This window comes from Xenopus laevis, chromosome 4S (assembly GCF_017654675.1).
Source record: "Xenopus laevis strain J_2021 chromosome 4S, Xenopus_laevis_v10.1, whole genome shotgun sequence".
NCBI classification, from domain to species: domain Eukaryota; kingdom Metazoa; phylum Chordata; class Amphibia; order Anura; family Pipidae; genus Xenopus; species Xenopus laevis.
In genome coordinates, this window is record NC_054378.1 from 58676505 (window position 1) to 58691738 (window position 15234).

General features: G+C 36.6%; 1 protein-coding gene across 3 annotated transcripts in view; it reads left to right on the forward strand.

Annotated features, from left to right (window-relative positions):
• Positions 1-15234, forward strand: part of ttll7.S (tubulin tyrosine ligase like 7 S homeolog) — a 148604-nt gene that overhangs the window by 50640 nt on the left and 82730 nt on the right. For all 3 annotated transcript variants that reach the window (XM_041561283.1, XM_018260702.2, XM_018260701.2), the window contains exons 9-10: positions 4627-4791; positions 7721-7879. In XM_041561283.1, the coding sequence (XP_041417217.1) occupies positions 4627-4791; positions 7721-7879 (324 nt within the window). The remainder of the gene's footprint in view (positions 1-4626; positions 4792-7720; positions 7880-15234) is intronic.

Sequence of the window (15234 nt, forward strand, 5' to 3'; positions counted from 1 at the left end):
AAATGAAAGTTTTTTAAAGTAATGAAAATGTCATGGAATTTTTGCCCTGCACTGGTAAAACTGATCTTTTTGCTTCACAAACACTACCATAGTTCATATAAACAAACTGCCGTGTAGCAATAATGGAAATTAAAAAAAAAGGCTGAATGGCACAGGTTAAATAGTGGATAACAGATAACACCATTATGTTCTACAGAGCTTATCTGCTGTGTAACCTGAGCCGTTTCTCCTTTGAATGGCTGCCCCCATTGCTACACAGCAGCTTATTTATATAAACAAAAGTAATGTTTCTAATGCAAACAAAGTAGTTTTACCAGTGCAGGTCAACACTACATTATATTTGTATTATTTTAAAACAGTTTCATTTTTTGATGTTACTGTTCCTTTAAAAGCTGCCTAGAAGCACTCCTGACACCCCGACCAGGCTGAAAAAGAACTGCTTGTCAGTCATGCTGAGCTAGTGGGATTTGTGTCTAGAGATACCTGAAAAACCCAAGGAAATTAATTATTGTTATAGATCACCACCCTATATTCTTGCAAAGGTTTCCACCCTACCCCTATTTTTTTTAATTTTTTTCATTGCTTTTTTTTTTTTGTCCACTAAAGTTCTCTCTGGTTTCCATGTTTGCTGATCCAGGCAGCTTGTTAAAGTGATTAATTGAACCCCCATCTGCATGGACAGTTGTTCCTAACTAACAGCCAGTTAAATAACTGAATGTGCATTGGAAACAGGGGGACATGAAATAAGTGTATTCCCAATGCTGCATTTTTTTTAAAAGGTGAACTGCTCCATCAACAATGCACAAGTCACACAAAAATCAAGTGTTCAAGTGTTTCTTTGTTCTTTGCTGAAATGTTTGGGATGGTATGTAGCAGAATAGAACCAGTGCCGGCATTTCTACATTTGCCCACTGGGTGGAGAGCTGGTTACATAAAATGAAGCAAATGCAGGAATGTGCTTTAAATGCAGCCCAGTTGTAATCACTGAGGATCTGAATGCTGATTGATTCATTATTTACATTTGGCTTTTTAGTTTACATTTAATTGTTTTTTTTTATTTTGTGTGGGAATGAGCCTAACTTTCATAACTAGGCCTATTACTAAATATATCCTGAGTACATTTGCTAACGTCTTCCAAGTGCAGGATAATGGAAAAGATTGGGAGAGATTTAGATTTCAATAAGTGACATTTTGACCGTGTTAGTGGTTCTCACACTGCAGCTCTTGCTGCCAGGTTTGTCTGGAGGTGTTCCACTATCTCATCAGTACACACCTGGTGCCCAGCACTGATGCCTAACAATGTGCCGCCTATTCACAGCCAAGTCTTGCTCACATGTGCAGTCTGTCATTCAGGATTCTTTTTGGCATTTCCTAGGAAAATATCAGGAGTAATAAATCATTATCACAAAATTTAAAAACAAGAGGGTGGTCATTTGATGAACCATTATTCAAAAGTGTGAAGGATAACTGGGTAGGTCTGATAGAACTGCTTAACTGCTGCTCGCCTCCACCCCACACCATACACTGTTAATGTGTGTGCATTTATGTGCTGGATAAGCATCAGAACATTCTTTATACACAAATTATTGGAATGAAAAAAGGCTTCTTTCCAAAAGTATTTATGATCTCCTAAGAGACTTAATTTCCTGATTTTAATAAGCAAGCCACTGCTCAGGCTCTCACTTGCCAAATAAAAATCCTTATAATTGACATAATTACAAAAGAACGCAATATCGATCTCCTTGACTTGTGGGTTCTGTAGACTTAAGCTCTTCAGCTATCTGTGTTTCTTTATATAGATATATAAACTGCACACTGAATTGAAGCATCTGGCACATAGAATCACCTTTTTCTCATTGCAATGAATAAAGTGTTGCATGTGGGCCCCCCATGAGTGCGAACTGCTGGCGGGCCCCCCACTGCCCCGGTAGTTCCGCCACTGCTATCTATCTATATTTATCGAACCAACTGTTTATCTTCAGTGTGTTCCTCTATTTCTATTCACTTACAGTATTTGTTTGTAATTTATTTGTGTGTATGTATTTATTGACACAACAAATTACTTCTGCTTAAAGGGGTTAACTTTTAGTATGATGTAGAGAGTGATATTCCGAGACAATTTGCAATTGGTTTTCATTTTTTATTTGTGGTTTTTTTGGTTATCTTTTTATTCAGCAGCTCTCCAGTTTGCAGTTTCAGCAATATCGCTGCTAGGGTCCAAATGATCCTAGCAACCATTCATTTGAATGAGAGACTGATATTTGAATAGTAGAAGGCCTCAATAGATAAAAAGTAAATTTGTAGCCTTACAGAGCATTTGTTTTTTAGATGGGGTCAGTGACCCCCATGTGAAAGCTTGAAAGAATCAAAAGAATAGTAATCAAAAACTATAAGGAATAGAAAACGAAGGCCAAGTGAATAGATGTTTAGAATTAGCCATTCTGTAACATACTAAACATTAACTCAAAGGTGAACCATCCCTTTAACTTAATCTTTAATATTCAAATGTATTTACAATGTGCCATCAAATTCTGCAGTGCTGTAAAGTAAAAGGGTGTACAGTATATATATATCAAGTATACAGTTATATAGAGATACTAATTCATTTAAGTAGATAAATAAGACCTCGCTTAATATCTGAACAAATCCAAGATGTAAGTCCTGGTGCAACTTTAGTTTCAGTTATCTCTTGTGGGCTTTCACAATAAGCACAACAATGGCTGCTTTAAATCGGGATGAATTCTTGATCGAGCAGCATTAACACACAACATTTTTTATGAATGTACAGGACTTAAGGGGTCAGGGTAGATAAACAACCTTTCAGCTTTTACACTGCTGCTGGAAATGTTAGTTTTCAACAGCTGGATGGGTGCGAGTCTGAAATCCCTGCTCTTAGACAAACAGATTAGAGCATACATTTTCTGAATTTCCTCATTAGCACAAATATTTTGAGACATTACTTTTCTAAATGTGAAAACTATCTTGGGATTATATCTAGTAGGGATAATTAGTCTTAGATATTCTGTCATTGTCAGCTGTACTTCTCAGGGGCTGTTCTACTAAGACTTCAGGGAGGCGTATAGCAATTGCAGGTTAAATGTGCATCATTTTGAGAACTCCCCAAGTTGGTTTTGTTTGCATTTCTTTATACCACGTTCCCAATAATAGTAACCTTTTACACTTAGAGTCTCTGGAAGGGGACTGTGCAGAGATATTAAAGGAGAACTAAAGCCTAACTAGAAAAGTAGGCTAGAAATGTTGTACATTATGGGGGTTATTTACTAAACTCAGAATGCAAAAATCACAATGTTTTTTTTTTATAAAATCGGATTTTTAAAAAAATCACACATTTTTTGGAATTTATTTAACCCAGAGGATGGAAAAGTCAGAATCTCAGAATCTCAGACCTGTCGAGGTTGTATATAAGCCAATGGGAGAAGTCCCAATGATTTTTTGATGTGCGCTGGGATTCTTGCAACACCCCGGAATCATGAAAATCGGATGGAAAAATCCTGAAAATCTGATTTTTTTCCTGCAAAGCAAATTTTCGGGAAAATATAAGTGTAAAAAACCAGATTTGATCAGAGTTTGTAGCAGAAATATTGAGATAAATTTGTACTTTGTATATAACTTTGTATATAAATAACCCCCTATGTGTTGTGCTTCTGTACCAGCCCAAGGCAACCACAGCCGTTTAGCCTTGGTTTATAATAAATTCAGAAAAATTCGTGATTTTTTTAAAAGTCTGATTTTATACTAAAAAAATCAATAATTTTTTTTGATTTTTGCATTCGGAGTTTAGTATATAACCCCCTTAGAATAAAAATTGCATAATATAAGGCTGATTAGAAGTTAATACAGATAATTACTACATGGCTGCACAGAAACCAGTGGAACTAGTATCAAAATTTAATAATCAGCCTTGTAGTATTAACTTATATTACAGGCCAACATCATTTTCTGTTTGATTATTTTTTTTATTAGCTTCTCAATAGCTGCTCAGAGCCCACTGAGCATGTGAGTGTCACAGACATTTTCCAAAATGGTAACACTCTGTGACTAGTTTGAAGTCCTGGATCATTGCTGCTATTGAGAAGCTGAATCATTAGACGGGTGCAAACCGTTCAGTGAATAAAATGTGTAATTTTTAGTCCTATTCATTTTTGGGGTTCTCCTTTAAGCTAATGAACATGTGACACAAAGATAATCGCATTAGAAAAATGCGATCAACAAAAAAAAAAATCAACAAACATAGCAAAAAAGAGATTTAATGGTTTCGTCCAAGACTGGGCAGATGGAGAGGTGTAATTTGTAAAAACATTCTCTCTGGCACATAAAACATTATTGACTGTAACAGTTGGATTTAATTTTGCCTGAAAATATTCTAAAAGCCTTGCACATATTCCTGTTTAATGTAATTACTGTTAAATTAAAATTTGCATCTCACATACATGTAAGGTCTTGATAAATTAATCAAAATATTGAATTCTGTAAAGTATCCTGATGATGCCGTGTTATCTCTGAAAGTGCAAAAATAAACTGTCATATTCCATGCTTATTCCAAGTTACTATTTACCCATGATTTTAATTTTGTACTAAATTCTTGTAATGCAATCTCTTTTACAGAGCCAGTTGTACATGCATCTGACAAACTATTCCGTTAACAAACACAATGAAAACTTTGAACGAGACGAAACGGAGAATCGAGGCAGCAAGCGATCCATCAAATGGTTTACAGAATTCTTACGAGCCAATGATTATGACATCAGCAAATTTTGGAATGATATTTCGGTAAGATGTAGTTGGATATTGGGGATATCACACACAATAATATAGAAAACAGCTTGTATTATTGCTTATCTTGTGTTATCCTTGTAGGCAACTTTAAGGGGGTTATTTATCAAAATCCGAAAATATCTCATTCATTTCTACTCCGACCAAATCTGCACAGATTATTTCCTCAAAAAATCGTGAAAATAGTGCGAAAATTCGAATCAGATTTTCCGCCTGAAAACTCTGATTTTTTCAGATTTTTGCCCGAAAACCACAAAATCTTCGGACTATTGCATGAACCTAGCGCAGATCAGGATATCTTGGGGACTTCTCCCATTGACTAATATACAACTTCGCCAGGTCTCAGATGGCGGATTTTCGGATTCTGACACTTTCGATCCTTGTGGTAAAATAAATCCCGAAAAATTCAAGTTTTTTTTTTCCACTAAAAAAATCTGATTTTATAAATTTTTCGGCTCTCAGACTTTAATAAATAACCCCCTATGTGTGACCGTGGAAGTTAACCATGAAATGAAATAAATGCTTATTTATCCTCCCTGGTTTTTATCAGTGTGTGGTTTGGTTAAGGAACAATTAGGGGCAGATTTACTAAGGGTCGAATTTCGAGGGTTAAAAAACACTCGAATTCGACCCTAGAAGTAAAATCCTTCAAATTCGAATTCGAAGGATTTACCGCAAATACTTCGATTCAATGTTCGAATAAAAATTGTTCGATCGAACGATAAAATAGTTTGTATTGAACGATTTTAAGCAATTAGTCGAAGTATTTTTTAAAGAGACAGTACTTCGACTATCGAATGGTCGAACGATTTTTACTTCGAATCATTTGATTCGATCAAATTCAATCGTATTTGACCAATTCGATGGTCGAAGTACCCAAAAAAATACTTCGAAATTCGAATTTTTTTCTATTCGAATTGTTCCCACAAGCTTAGTAAATCTGCTCCTTAGTTTTTAAATCTATATTTTTAAAATGGAACTCTGAAACCTTTTGTATGTAATCTAAACACATCCAGTACAATCTATGTTATATGCCTAATTAAAACTAAATAATTAAACCTAAATAATCCACACTGTAATCCTAAAGTAACATTTGCAAGCTCTAACCAGGTCTAGATAAATAAAAATACATTTGCATTTTATTGTCCTCCACCACGTCACTCTTTGTAAATGATGGACTACAGAAAATTCTATGCCCTTATCTTTGTAAGGAACAATGTTATATTTCAGTCCCTTTGAAATACCGCTTTGAATTATTTAATTGATTACTGCCTAGGTGTAAATTTGTCCACACATTGAACAAGGTCAATGGTACATAAAAAAGTAAATGAGCATGGCATAATAAGAATGAAATCCAGAAACGATCACAGCACCCGAATTTCAATAGCCTTTTACCTTGGTATCTAATAATTACCCAAGGGGAAGAGAATATACAATTCAGTATCTGTTGTTGAACTGCATAATAAATAATACTGGGTTTTGTTCTTCTTTAAACATTCAGGACTCTTAAATATATCATGTAATATGTTCTTGTGATCTTATTCTGCGTATTATGCTTTCATGAAGCATTCTCATATACTGTGGTAAATGACACTGTTTCTTCGTATACATATAAGATGATGAGAGGCAGCCAAAACAAACGGTTCTGAGAAGTGTTCTTGTTATTAGTTATTCTCAAGGGCAAGGCATTGCATGAACACTCAACAGATAATGAAAATTCTTTTGTCTAAGCAATATGATGCCACAGAAAGGCTTGGATTAGAATTATGTACAGTTATCACTTATGTTACATCTTAATGTTGATACCAGTTATGTTATTTATAGTGCAATTTCTATGTGAAATCTATGGATTGGTGAAGCCTACTAGGTGCTTTTCTGTTTTTTAATGTCAATAGTCATGTGAAAAAAAGGCAATTATAAAAAAAGAATCACCAATTGGATACCATTGCTCCTCTTGGGTTAATGCACAAGTACTGGAAATGTCTTTCCTTATAGGCTTGCAGTAACCAATGAGATATTGGCTTTCAGCCCTAAACTATCCTTTAATAGCATAAGCAAACGCTGGTTGCTGCTGTTTACAGGACAAGAGACTCATAAATATGATTAAAAGAGCAGAGCTAGTTTTGACTACACGTATCACTTCATGTTGAAGTAGCCCCCCAGCTGAGGCTTCAGTTCCTACAATTCCTTGCCTGCCTATGTGGTTCTCCTTAATCATAAAATGTTCAAGATATTGTGGGAATTGGAGTCCTAGCTAGAGGAGAGCTGAATGTCAGTGCATTGTTCTACTATACATGTAGCCAGGGCCAGTAATACCGAGCAATACAGAGAACAGCAAAGGACAAATGCTGCTTCCAATGGCACTTACATTTGCAATAGTCAGAAAGTCACACGTCAAAATATTTTAATAAATTCACATTGCTTAGAATTAAACTTGCTTTCAGTATACAAAATGTTATGTCGGGGTAAAAGGTAAAATTAGTTAAATATTGAATATAACTAATTATTAAATATATCACTAAGGATTGACTCATTGATTTTTTATCAGAAACAGGACTGTATAAACTAGAATGTGTAGTTTACCATTCTGTACTTTACATGAGGCAAAAAACTTGCATTTATATTATATATAGGAATCCAAGAATCAAAGACATATGATTCCCAAATAGTAAAAATTGTTATATTATTTCTTTTTTGAACAAAGCATCTTATAAAATGACAGAGTAAACAGATATATCTATTTTGTGGCTATCCAACTGTTGCACTACATTTCCCAGCAGCAGCTGTCAGTAAATTTGGCAACTGTAGTTCAGCAGCAGGGTGTTAATAGATTGGACATCCCTGCAGTACAAAATAAATTATACGATTCCAAGGATGAATTTGTAAAGCTCCTCTCATTTTCAATACACTTGCTGTTATCAACTAGGACCTGGTTGTAAAGACGCTGATAGTTGCAGAGCCTCATGTTCTTCATGCGTATCGCATGTGTCGACCTGGGCAGCACCCTACCAGTGAGAGCGTCTGCTTTGAAGTCCTAGGATTTGACATCATTTTGGACAGAAAACTAAAGCCATGGCTTCTTGAGGTAAGACCACAGTAGAATTGAATTCCATTTGATCTTTTCTCTTCACATGCTTTACAGTATTTCTGTTGGATTGGGTAGCTGAGACTCTGAGATTCAAAGAACAATTGAATTAACTCATTACTGTGCTATGTCTGTTCCATTCTTTAGTAATTATTTCTTAATAGGAGTTTCCATCCTGTTAAGTAGGAAAATACATCCTGTTTATGAGTAGACTTTATAAGTAAGGTTTATACAATCAGCAAAACATAGGGGTAAAAGTTATAAAGCCTTGCCTATTTGTGATTTAGCATTTATCTATGTGCATAAAAGCAGTGGCCAGTACTGCATATTATAAAACATGATAGATTCATTAACTTACGTATATTATAAATACAATATATTCATCAATGTAACATATATATACTTATCCAAAATATAATCGGTCCACATAATTTCATTTATTAATAAAATAAGCATTATATTTATTTCTTTTTTCATAGAAAAAAAACATATCCCCCACCAGAGCTGTGGCCTTTTGCAAGAAAATGCCCCTTGCAAGCTTCATGCTTCCCACGCTGGGAGGACCATTTTGCATGTGCATAATAAGAGAGGGCTAAGGCACCAGCTCAATATGCTCATGGTCTAAGATGGCCACCTCAGAGTACGGCAGCATAGCCATCGCAAAGGATACATTCTTGCAATGAAAGTGTTGTTTTCCACAAACATAGTCAAGCTCTATTAGACCACACCCAAGGTGTGGGAAAGAATTTTTCTTTGATAGGTACCCTTAAGGTGTTGTATTTTGATGTACAAAAACATTCTTTGTTTAATGAAAAGTAAATGTAATTTTTTTTTTAAATATGACTCATTATAAAGTCCTTGATTATAAGATGAATCTTATCATTTGTCTGTTGTTTTGTGAGTCATTTCCTCCTTGCTCTGTTCAGTCAAATGTTTCATTGTGTCTGCAATACTCATGTTGTTCTTGCGTGGGAATGAAAAAAGTGGCACCTTTAGTAGCATTTACATATATTGCTGGGGAGGATACTAGCAGTACCAGCAATTCTCTCTTCTCCCTGCTTCTCAGCATGACTTTTACGGTTAAATCAGCCCCCCCTCCTGCAAATTTATTGTTACATCCATTGCATGATCCATAAGACTCTACTACTTTCTGTCAGTGCCGACCATTGATAGCTGCACCAGTTCTATCTATTTAGAAATGAGCTTATTTTTTCTGTCTTTCATTCAAGAGTAAAAAAATTAAACTCCACTATTTTTGAAGGTCACTGTATCTCTCTGTAACAACAATGGTTTTCTATGCTTGTGCAATAAGTGAAAATCTGCTATAGCAGCTCCTTTCCTAATGACTATATGGCCCATTTATCAAAGGTCAAAATTTAATGGTTTTAGAGTTTTTTTAAACCACGATTAAATTCTATTTCTCTAAAATCATGAAAGTTATTAAAAGAACAGAAAATAAAGGGAGTTATTTATTAAAGTCTGAATGCCATAAACTTTTTTTTTTTACATGAAATCCAAATTTTTAGTGAAAAAAACACTTGAATTTCTGAGATTTATTATTCCCTGAGGACGGAGGATCCGAAAATCCGGCATCTCAGACCTACTGAGGTTGTAAATAAGTCAATGGGAGAGGTCCCTATCCTATTTGGAATTTTCTGTGGTCTGTAGTTTCTGTGGTCTGTAGTTTCTGTGGTCTCCGGGAGCCTGAAAAAATCCACAAATTTGGGAAAATAGTTTGGAAAATTTTTGATTTTCACTTGATCCAATAAAATTGTAATTTTTTAATAATAAATCAGGTCCAATCGTGGATTCTAGTTTGGTCAAACGTTTTTTTTGATTAAAATAGTCAGAAAAATTCGTACTTTGATTAAAAAGGCCCAAAAAGTACCAACGAAAAAAATAAAATAAACTATGGCTGATGCGCTAATGAAATACGAAAACCTCTAAAACCTCTAAAAATGTAAGCATTCTGCAAACTATTACTGGCTAAAAATAATTTGAAAACCTCTACAAGTCCAAAATTCTGAAAAATGGTCCAATAGGAACAGTGCAGCTCCAACGGACATCTATAGGACCTCGACAGCCTTTACCTGACTGAGATTTGTTAAAAAAAGAAGAAATTTGAATGTTAGTAAATAGGCCCCTATCAGTGTCGGACTGGGCCAGCGGGACACCGGGAAAAACCCCGGTGGGCCCCGGGCTCTTGTGGGCCCCGCCGGCCCAGATCCGCTACTTAGTGGGGCGGCGCGACCCCACTTTGTTCGGGGTCGCGGTAGAGTAAAATATCTGCGCATGCGCAAAAAGGTAGCGATGCGCGCGTGCGCACAAACGCGGCACCGCGCGCATGCGCACTAGTCCCCTGAAGCACTCTGGAGCGGCAGAGGCGGCCGAAAGGGGGCCCTGGGGCATTAGCCCCGGTGGGCCCCACAACTTCCAGTCCGACCCTGGCCCCTATGTTTCAATTACTATTTTTTGATTTACTATTAATTGCTACTGTGGCTCTTTCCATTATTGGACCCACTATGATATGTGACCTGAATGAAAGCCCAGCATTTATTTGTTTGATTTCATTCTGATGAGTATCCAAAGATTAAATATGATTATGTTGTATTTTCATTTACTTTCAAGGGAAAACCACCAGTTAAGTCAAATTTTGCTAAGAAATTTACTCTGCACACTACTACTGTCAAATGCTAATTTGACAGTAACAATGAAGTCTTCACATGTTAAATAAACAGTTACTGTATCTTAAAGATCGTTTAGTTTTAGTCCTTCTCTGATAAATTAGCTACCATTTTTCAAGCAAGTATAAAAAAATACAGGCTCTCCTGATGACTAACAATACCTAAAGAGCTGTTTTAGTGGGGTGTTCCCACAGGTGATTGTTGCTTAATCTGGGTTTACACACAGACTGACCCATGTTCAAGCAGTGCTCTGTATAAGCCCCCTTAATACCACCCAGTACCAGAAGTCATCCACCTAAGGGACCTGTTGGTAATAGGGTTTTACCAGCATACTCTGAATGCTGGTTACTGTCTGACTTGCTTCTCTGGCTTCTTTGGCAAGCCTCCCTTTTGACATAACTTAAACCTCCTGCAGCCTAGGCATTGGAGCTTTGCGGTTGTTAAGACAACATTACCAATGGCGCTAACTTTGAGTTAAAAATCCCAGAATCTGTTTATTACCAACTGATCCACATAATGATTAAACCCTTTTCTAAGCCTTACAGTGATACTGACACTTAAAAAACGACTTAATAAAATATGAATGTACATTGAAAGTTACCTATAGGTCATGCTGATTGTTTTTTGCTGAGAGGTTTGTTTTTGTAAGTAATTGTTAGTTGAAGTTTCTAATGCTAATGGACTCTTGCTGCGCAAATATGGCAGCCCCCTCATAGAGGAACACAGGGAGTCACATAGGTAATGTAAAAGCATTGGGCAAAATTATAAGTAGCATGCAAAGCCAATATTATTATAGATTAAAAAAGGCATAATTTCTGATGTCGGCGTCTCTTTAAGGTTCGCTCTACAACCACATAGGTCAACTGTGTCTCATGGCTACAACCCTAGCCCACCTTAGCCCAACTCTAAGAAACCCAAAACTATCAACTTTCGGGAGCCCTTACTAATGTTTGCATCTAACCTTTCAACACATTTATGTTCATGCACATTTGTCCACAATCACAGTTAGGAATAGGTGGGTGAAAACTGCTTTAGGTAAAATGGGACTTCATTCTTTCTAAAGGATGTTTTACACCTTGGCAGCTTTATTAGTCATCTATCATCTCAAAAATTCTACCAATGCACACTTGTATAGACCTCTTAACCAAAGCCTAGCAAGGTCCCTCTCTTTTGACCAGTGCTTGGCTCAGGGTCATTTATGGCTATGTCACACACAGTCTTGTCTTTGAACCAATGGGTCTTGCGGCATATACTGGAGTGGCAGAAATGGAGAAAAAATCAAATATTTGTATCAAATATTGCTTGTTCATATGTCATATGTTAATTTATCATACAAAACAGTCAACATTGCTGTATATCTGTATATCTATATATATACATTTCTATTTAAGTAAAGCTATCTTGCTTTAAGGTAAGCCCTGTTACCTTTCTTCCATTTTTCTTGTCTCAGGAGGTAGCTTGTTTATGTATTTATTTCCTAGGTATCTATTGTTAAATGGATGATCTGCCAACCTTTTCTCCATAGGAAACAATTGGCAACTTCTAGGGCAACTTCCCTTAGCATTTAATCTCTACTGGAACATCTCTCTGCATGGCTGTAGCCTTACCATGCCTGGACATCTTTTATGCACATATTTTCCCCAAAAGATAAAATACAAACAGTGCTGTGTTCAAACACATATCCATAAGCGACCCTCCAGCAATATAAAGTCTCTAGGAATTTATACCTTGTTCTAGTGCAGGCTTGTTGGAAAAAGAGTAATAGAGGAAATAAAAAGCACCACTGAGATCTATTGGTATTTATTCAAGTCTTTGTGAATTGATTCCATATGTTGAATAAATAACAAAACTCACCTCGTGGACATCAGGTTTGATTTATTTAATGGAAAACAAGTAACCCTTCCCTTACCAGACATTGCTCTTATAAAAGAAGGATACATTGACTGAGCCTGTTATGAACTGTATTTAAACACCAGCTGCTTTGCCTGTCTTTATTCTGTACAGTGTATATGGGTAAAAAAAAACATATAGGGGTTTTGAAAATTCAGAAGAAAACGAATACACTTTGATCATTCAAATTCATCAAGACTGATGAGAGCTAGTGCCTGACTGGTTGCTATGAGTTACTGTGTCACAGTAAACTGCTCTTTTTTAATCCACAAAAAAAACAAACACAACCAATGCCCCAATTTATCAAGCTAAGTGCAAAAATGTGAGACTTTATTGGCATTATGAAATGTTTAGCTCTTCGAATTTCGCCCTAACTGCCACGCATGTATTACTTAATTTGTTGTATTCCTAAAGGCAATTGCTGCTGCCACACAAGTTGTCATTCTAGCATGAAACTGTCAGTATGTAAATCCTTTGCAGTGAACTTCAGCACTTCTAAGCCGGTTTTGTGAGGATGCTGAAAGCTGTAACTCAATAACAGTTGGCTGGCCACTTGTTTGACACCCCAACTCTATAAGGACATAGATCTCTTTTTAAAAGGATGGAAAATTTGGAAGAAAATGTGACAGGAAGACTGTTGTGTGTTCTGAGGAATTGACGAGTTAACTGTTGAAATGCCTGGAGCTTGTGATGTGCATCCATCTGGTATGCAGAAGGTAGCGGAAATCCCTGTTCTGTTTAACACAATAGGCACGTTCCCTGTAGAAGCACTAGAAAGATAGCTGTAGCTTCTTAGATTTGTATTTATGTATTCTTTCTCTTGTTAGCTGCCAGTTTTGCCGGTCTAATACTGTAATCATTTGCAAATTTAAATGTCATAATTAGAGACAGCACATGCTGGGTACATTTGTATCTAGCTTATATGAGTACTTTTAATTATGCATGTTGACATAATGATTAAAAATAGATTTTCACTCAGGCGGTGTTGTTTGGTTTTACAGTTAAATCTGTTACTCGTGTCTATTTCGTACTAGCTTGCCCTGCGTTGTTAATTAAAACCTGAGAACAGCACATGATTCAGGTTAGTGAGTGGCATTTGTACTGAGGCATCATTAACATACATACATAGTTAGAGTTAATGTCTGTATAACAGATGAATGATGTCTCTCTGAACCTTTCCACTGTTTTTTAGCTGAGCTCCCCTGCGTTCCGGTTTCATGCGTTCAGCCACAGGGGAGCGCATGAGTAGACGCACTGAATTCTTTTAAATAGGGCTGTACTCACACAGACGCATGTAAGCGCCGAACGCAGGAAAAATGCAACATGCTGCGTCCCAACATGCGTTCGGCGCTTACATGCATCTGTGTGAGTACAGCCCTATTTAAAAGAATTCAGTGCGTCTACTCATGCGCTCCCCTGTGGCTGAACGCATGAAACCGGAACGCAGGGGAGCGCAAGAAATGTACACATGTTTCAAGTTGCTGTGTGCTAAAGTTGCTTGCAGTTAAAGGGACGGTATACCCACTTGTTTAACTCAAGTGCAATAAACAGATCTTGTGCTAAACACATGTTTTGCCTATTGTTTTAATCACTAAAAATCTATGGCTTTTGTTATTTTTTGGGCTAAACAGGGCACACAAGGAAACTGAAGCTACTCCATGCTTGGTTTGTGAAAGTTTCATAATTAGATTAACAGTACACAGGTAACATCCCCGGCATAACAGACTCATGCTTAAAAAATATGTACAACAAAGGGGGAAAGGGGGGTTGCTTCGGTTTCCCTGTTTGGCCTTTTTAGCGGAAGAAATAAAAAACTGTTTTTTTTTGTGATTAAAACAATGGAAAAAAGCTGCATAGGCCCTGCTCATTGAACTCATGTTGAACAAGGGAGCATACTGCTTATTTAAAGGAACAGTAACACCAAAAAACTAAAGTGTTTTAAAGTAATGAAAATATAACTTACTACTTCCTTGCCCTGATAAAACTGATCTGTTTGCTTCAGAAACACTACTATAGTTCATATAAACAAACTGCAGTGTAGCAATGGCGGAAATTGAAAAAAGTCTATATGGCACAGGTTAAATAGTAGATAACAGATAACACCATTATGTTCTTTAGAGCTTATCTACTATCTGCTGTGTAAACTGAGCCTTTTCTCCTTTAAATGGCTGCCCCCATTGCTACACAGCACCTTATTTATATAAACAATAGTAGTGTTACTGATGCAAACACTGCATTTTTACCAGTGCAGGGCAACAGTTCATGATATATTCATTTCTTTAAAATACTTTCATTTTTTGATGTGAGTGTTCCTTTAAGCTCCATTTCTGTTTCCCCCATCAGTGTGAAAGGGAGAATATGTTGTAAAACCTGTAGTGAAATAATGCCACTTCCTGAAGAGATCCTTGGGAAATTTAGCAGTAAAAGGAAGATCCCTGCTTGCTTTAGCATTACTGAGTGCAGGTTTGACTGTTAGCGCCATTCCCATATATTACTTTAAAAAAGACAGGTGAATATGGCATTTTGACCAGCACTGTTTTAGACTGATTAAAGTGGTAGTCCAGATGCCCCATATACTTTAGCCCTTAAAGGGCACCTGTTGGGCAAAAATATTATCCTCAACCAATGCTATTAGAGCCTGCACTCTAGTTGAGGGTAACAATAGTTTTGCCCCCCACCAGAGCTAGGACACCCGCACTGGGAGTGGATATATATTGTCTTAAAACATTTGCATAATGCTTTTCTGATGTCAAGTGCATAATGAGCAAGTCGAGGCATTTG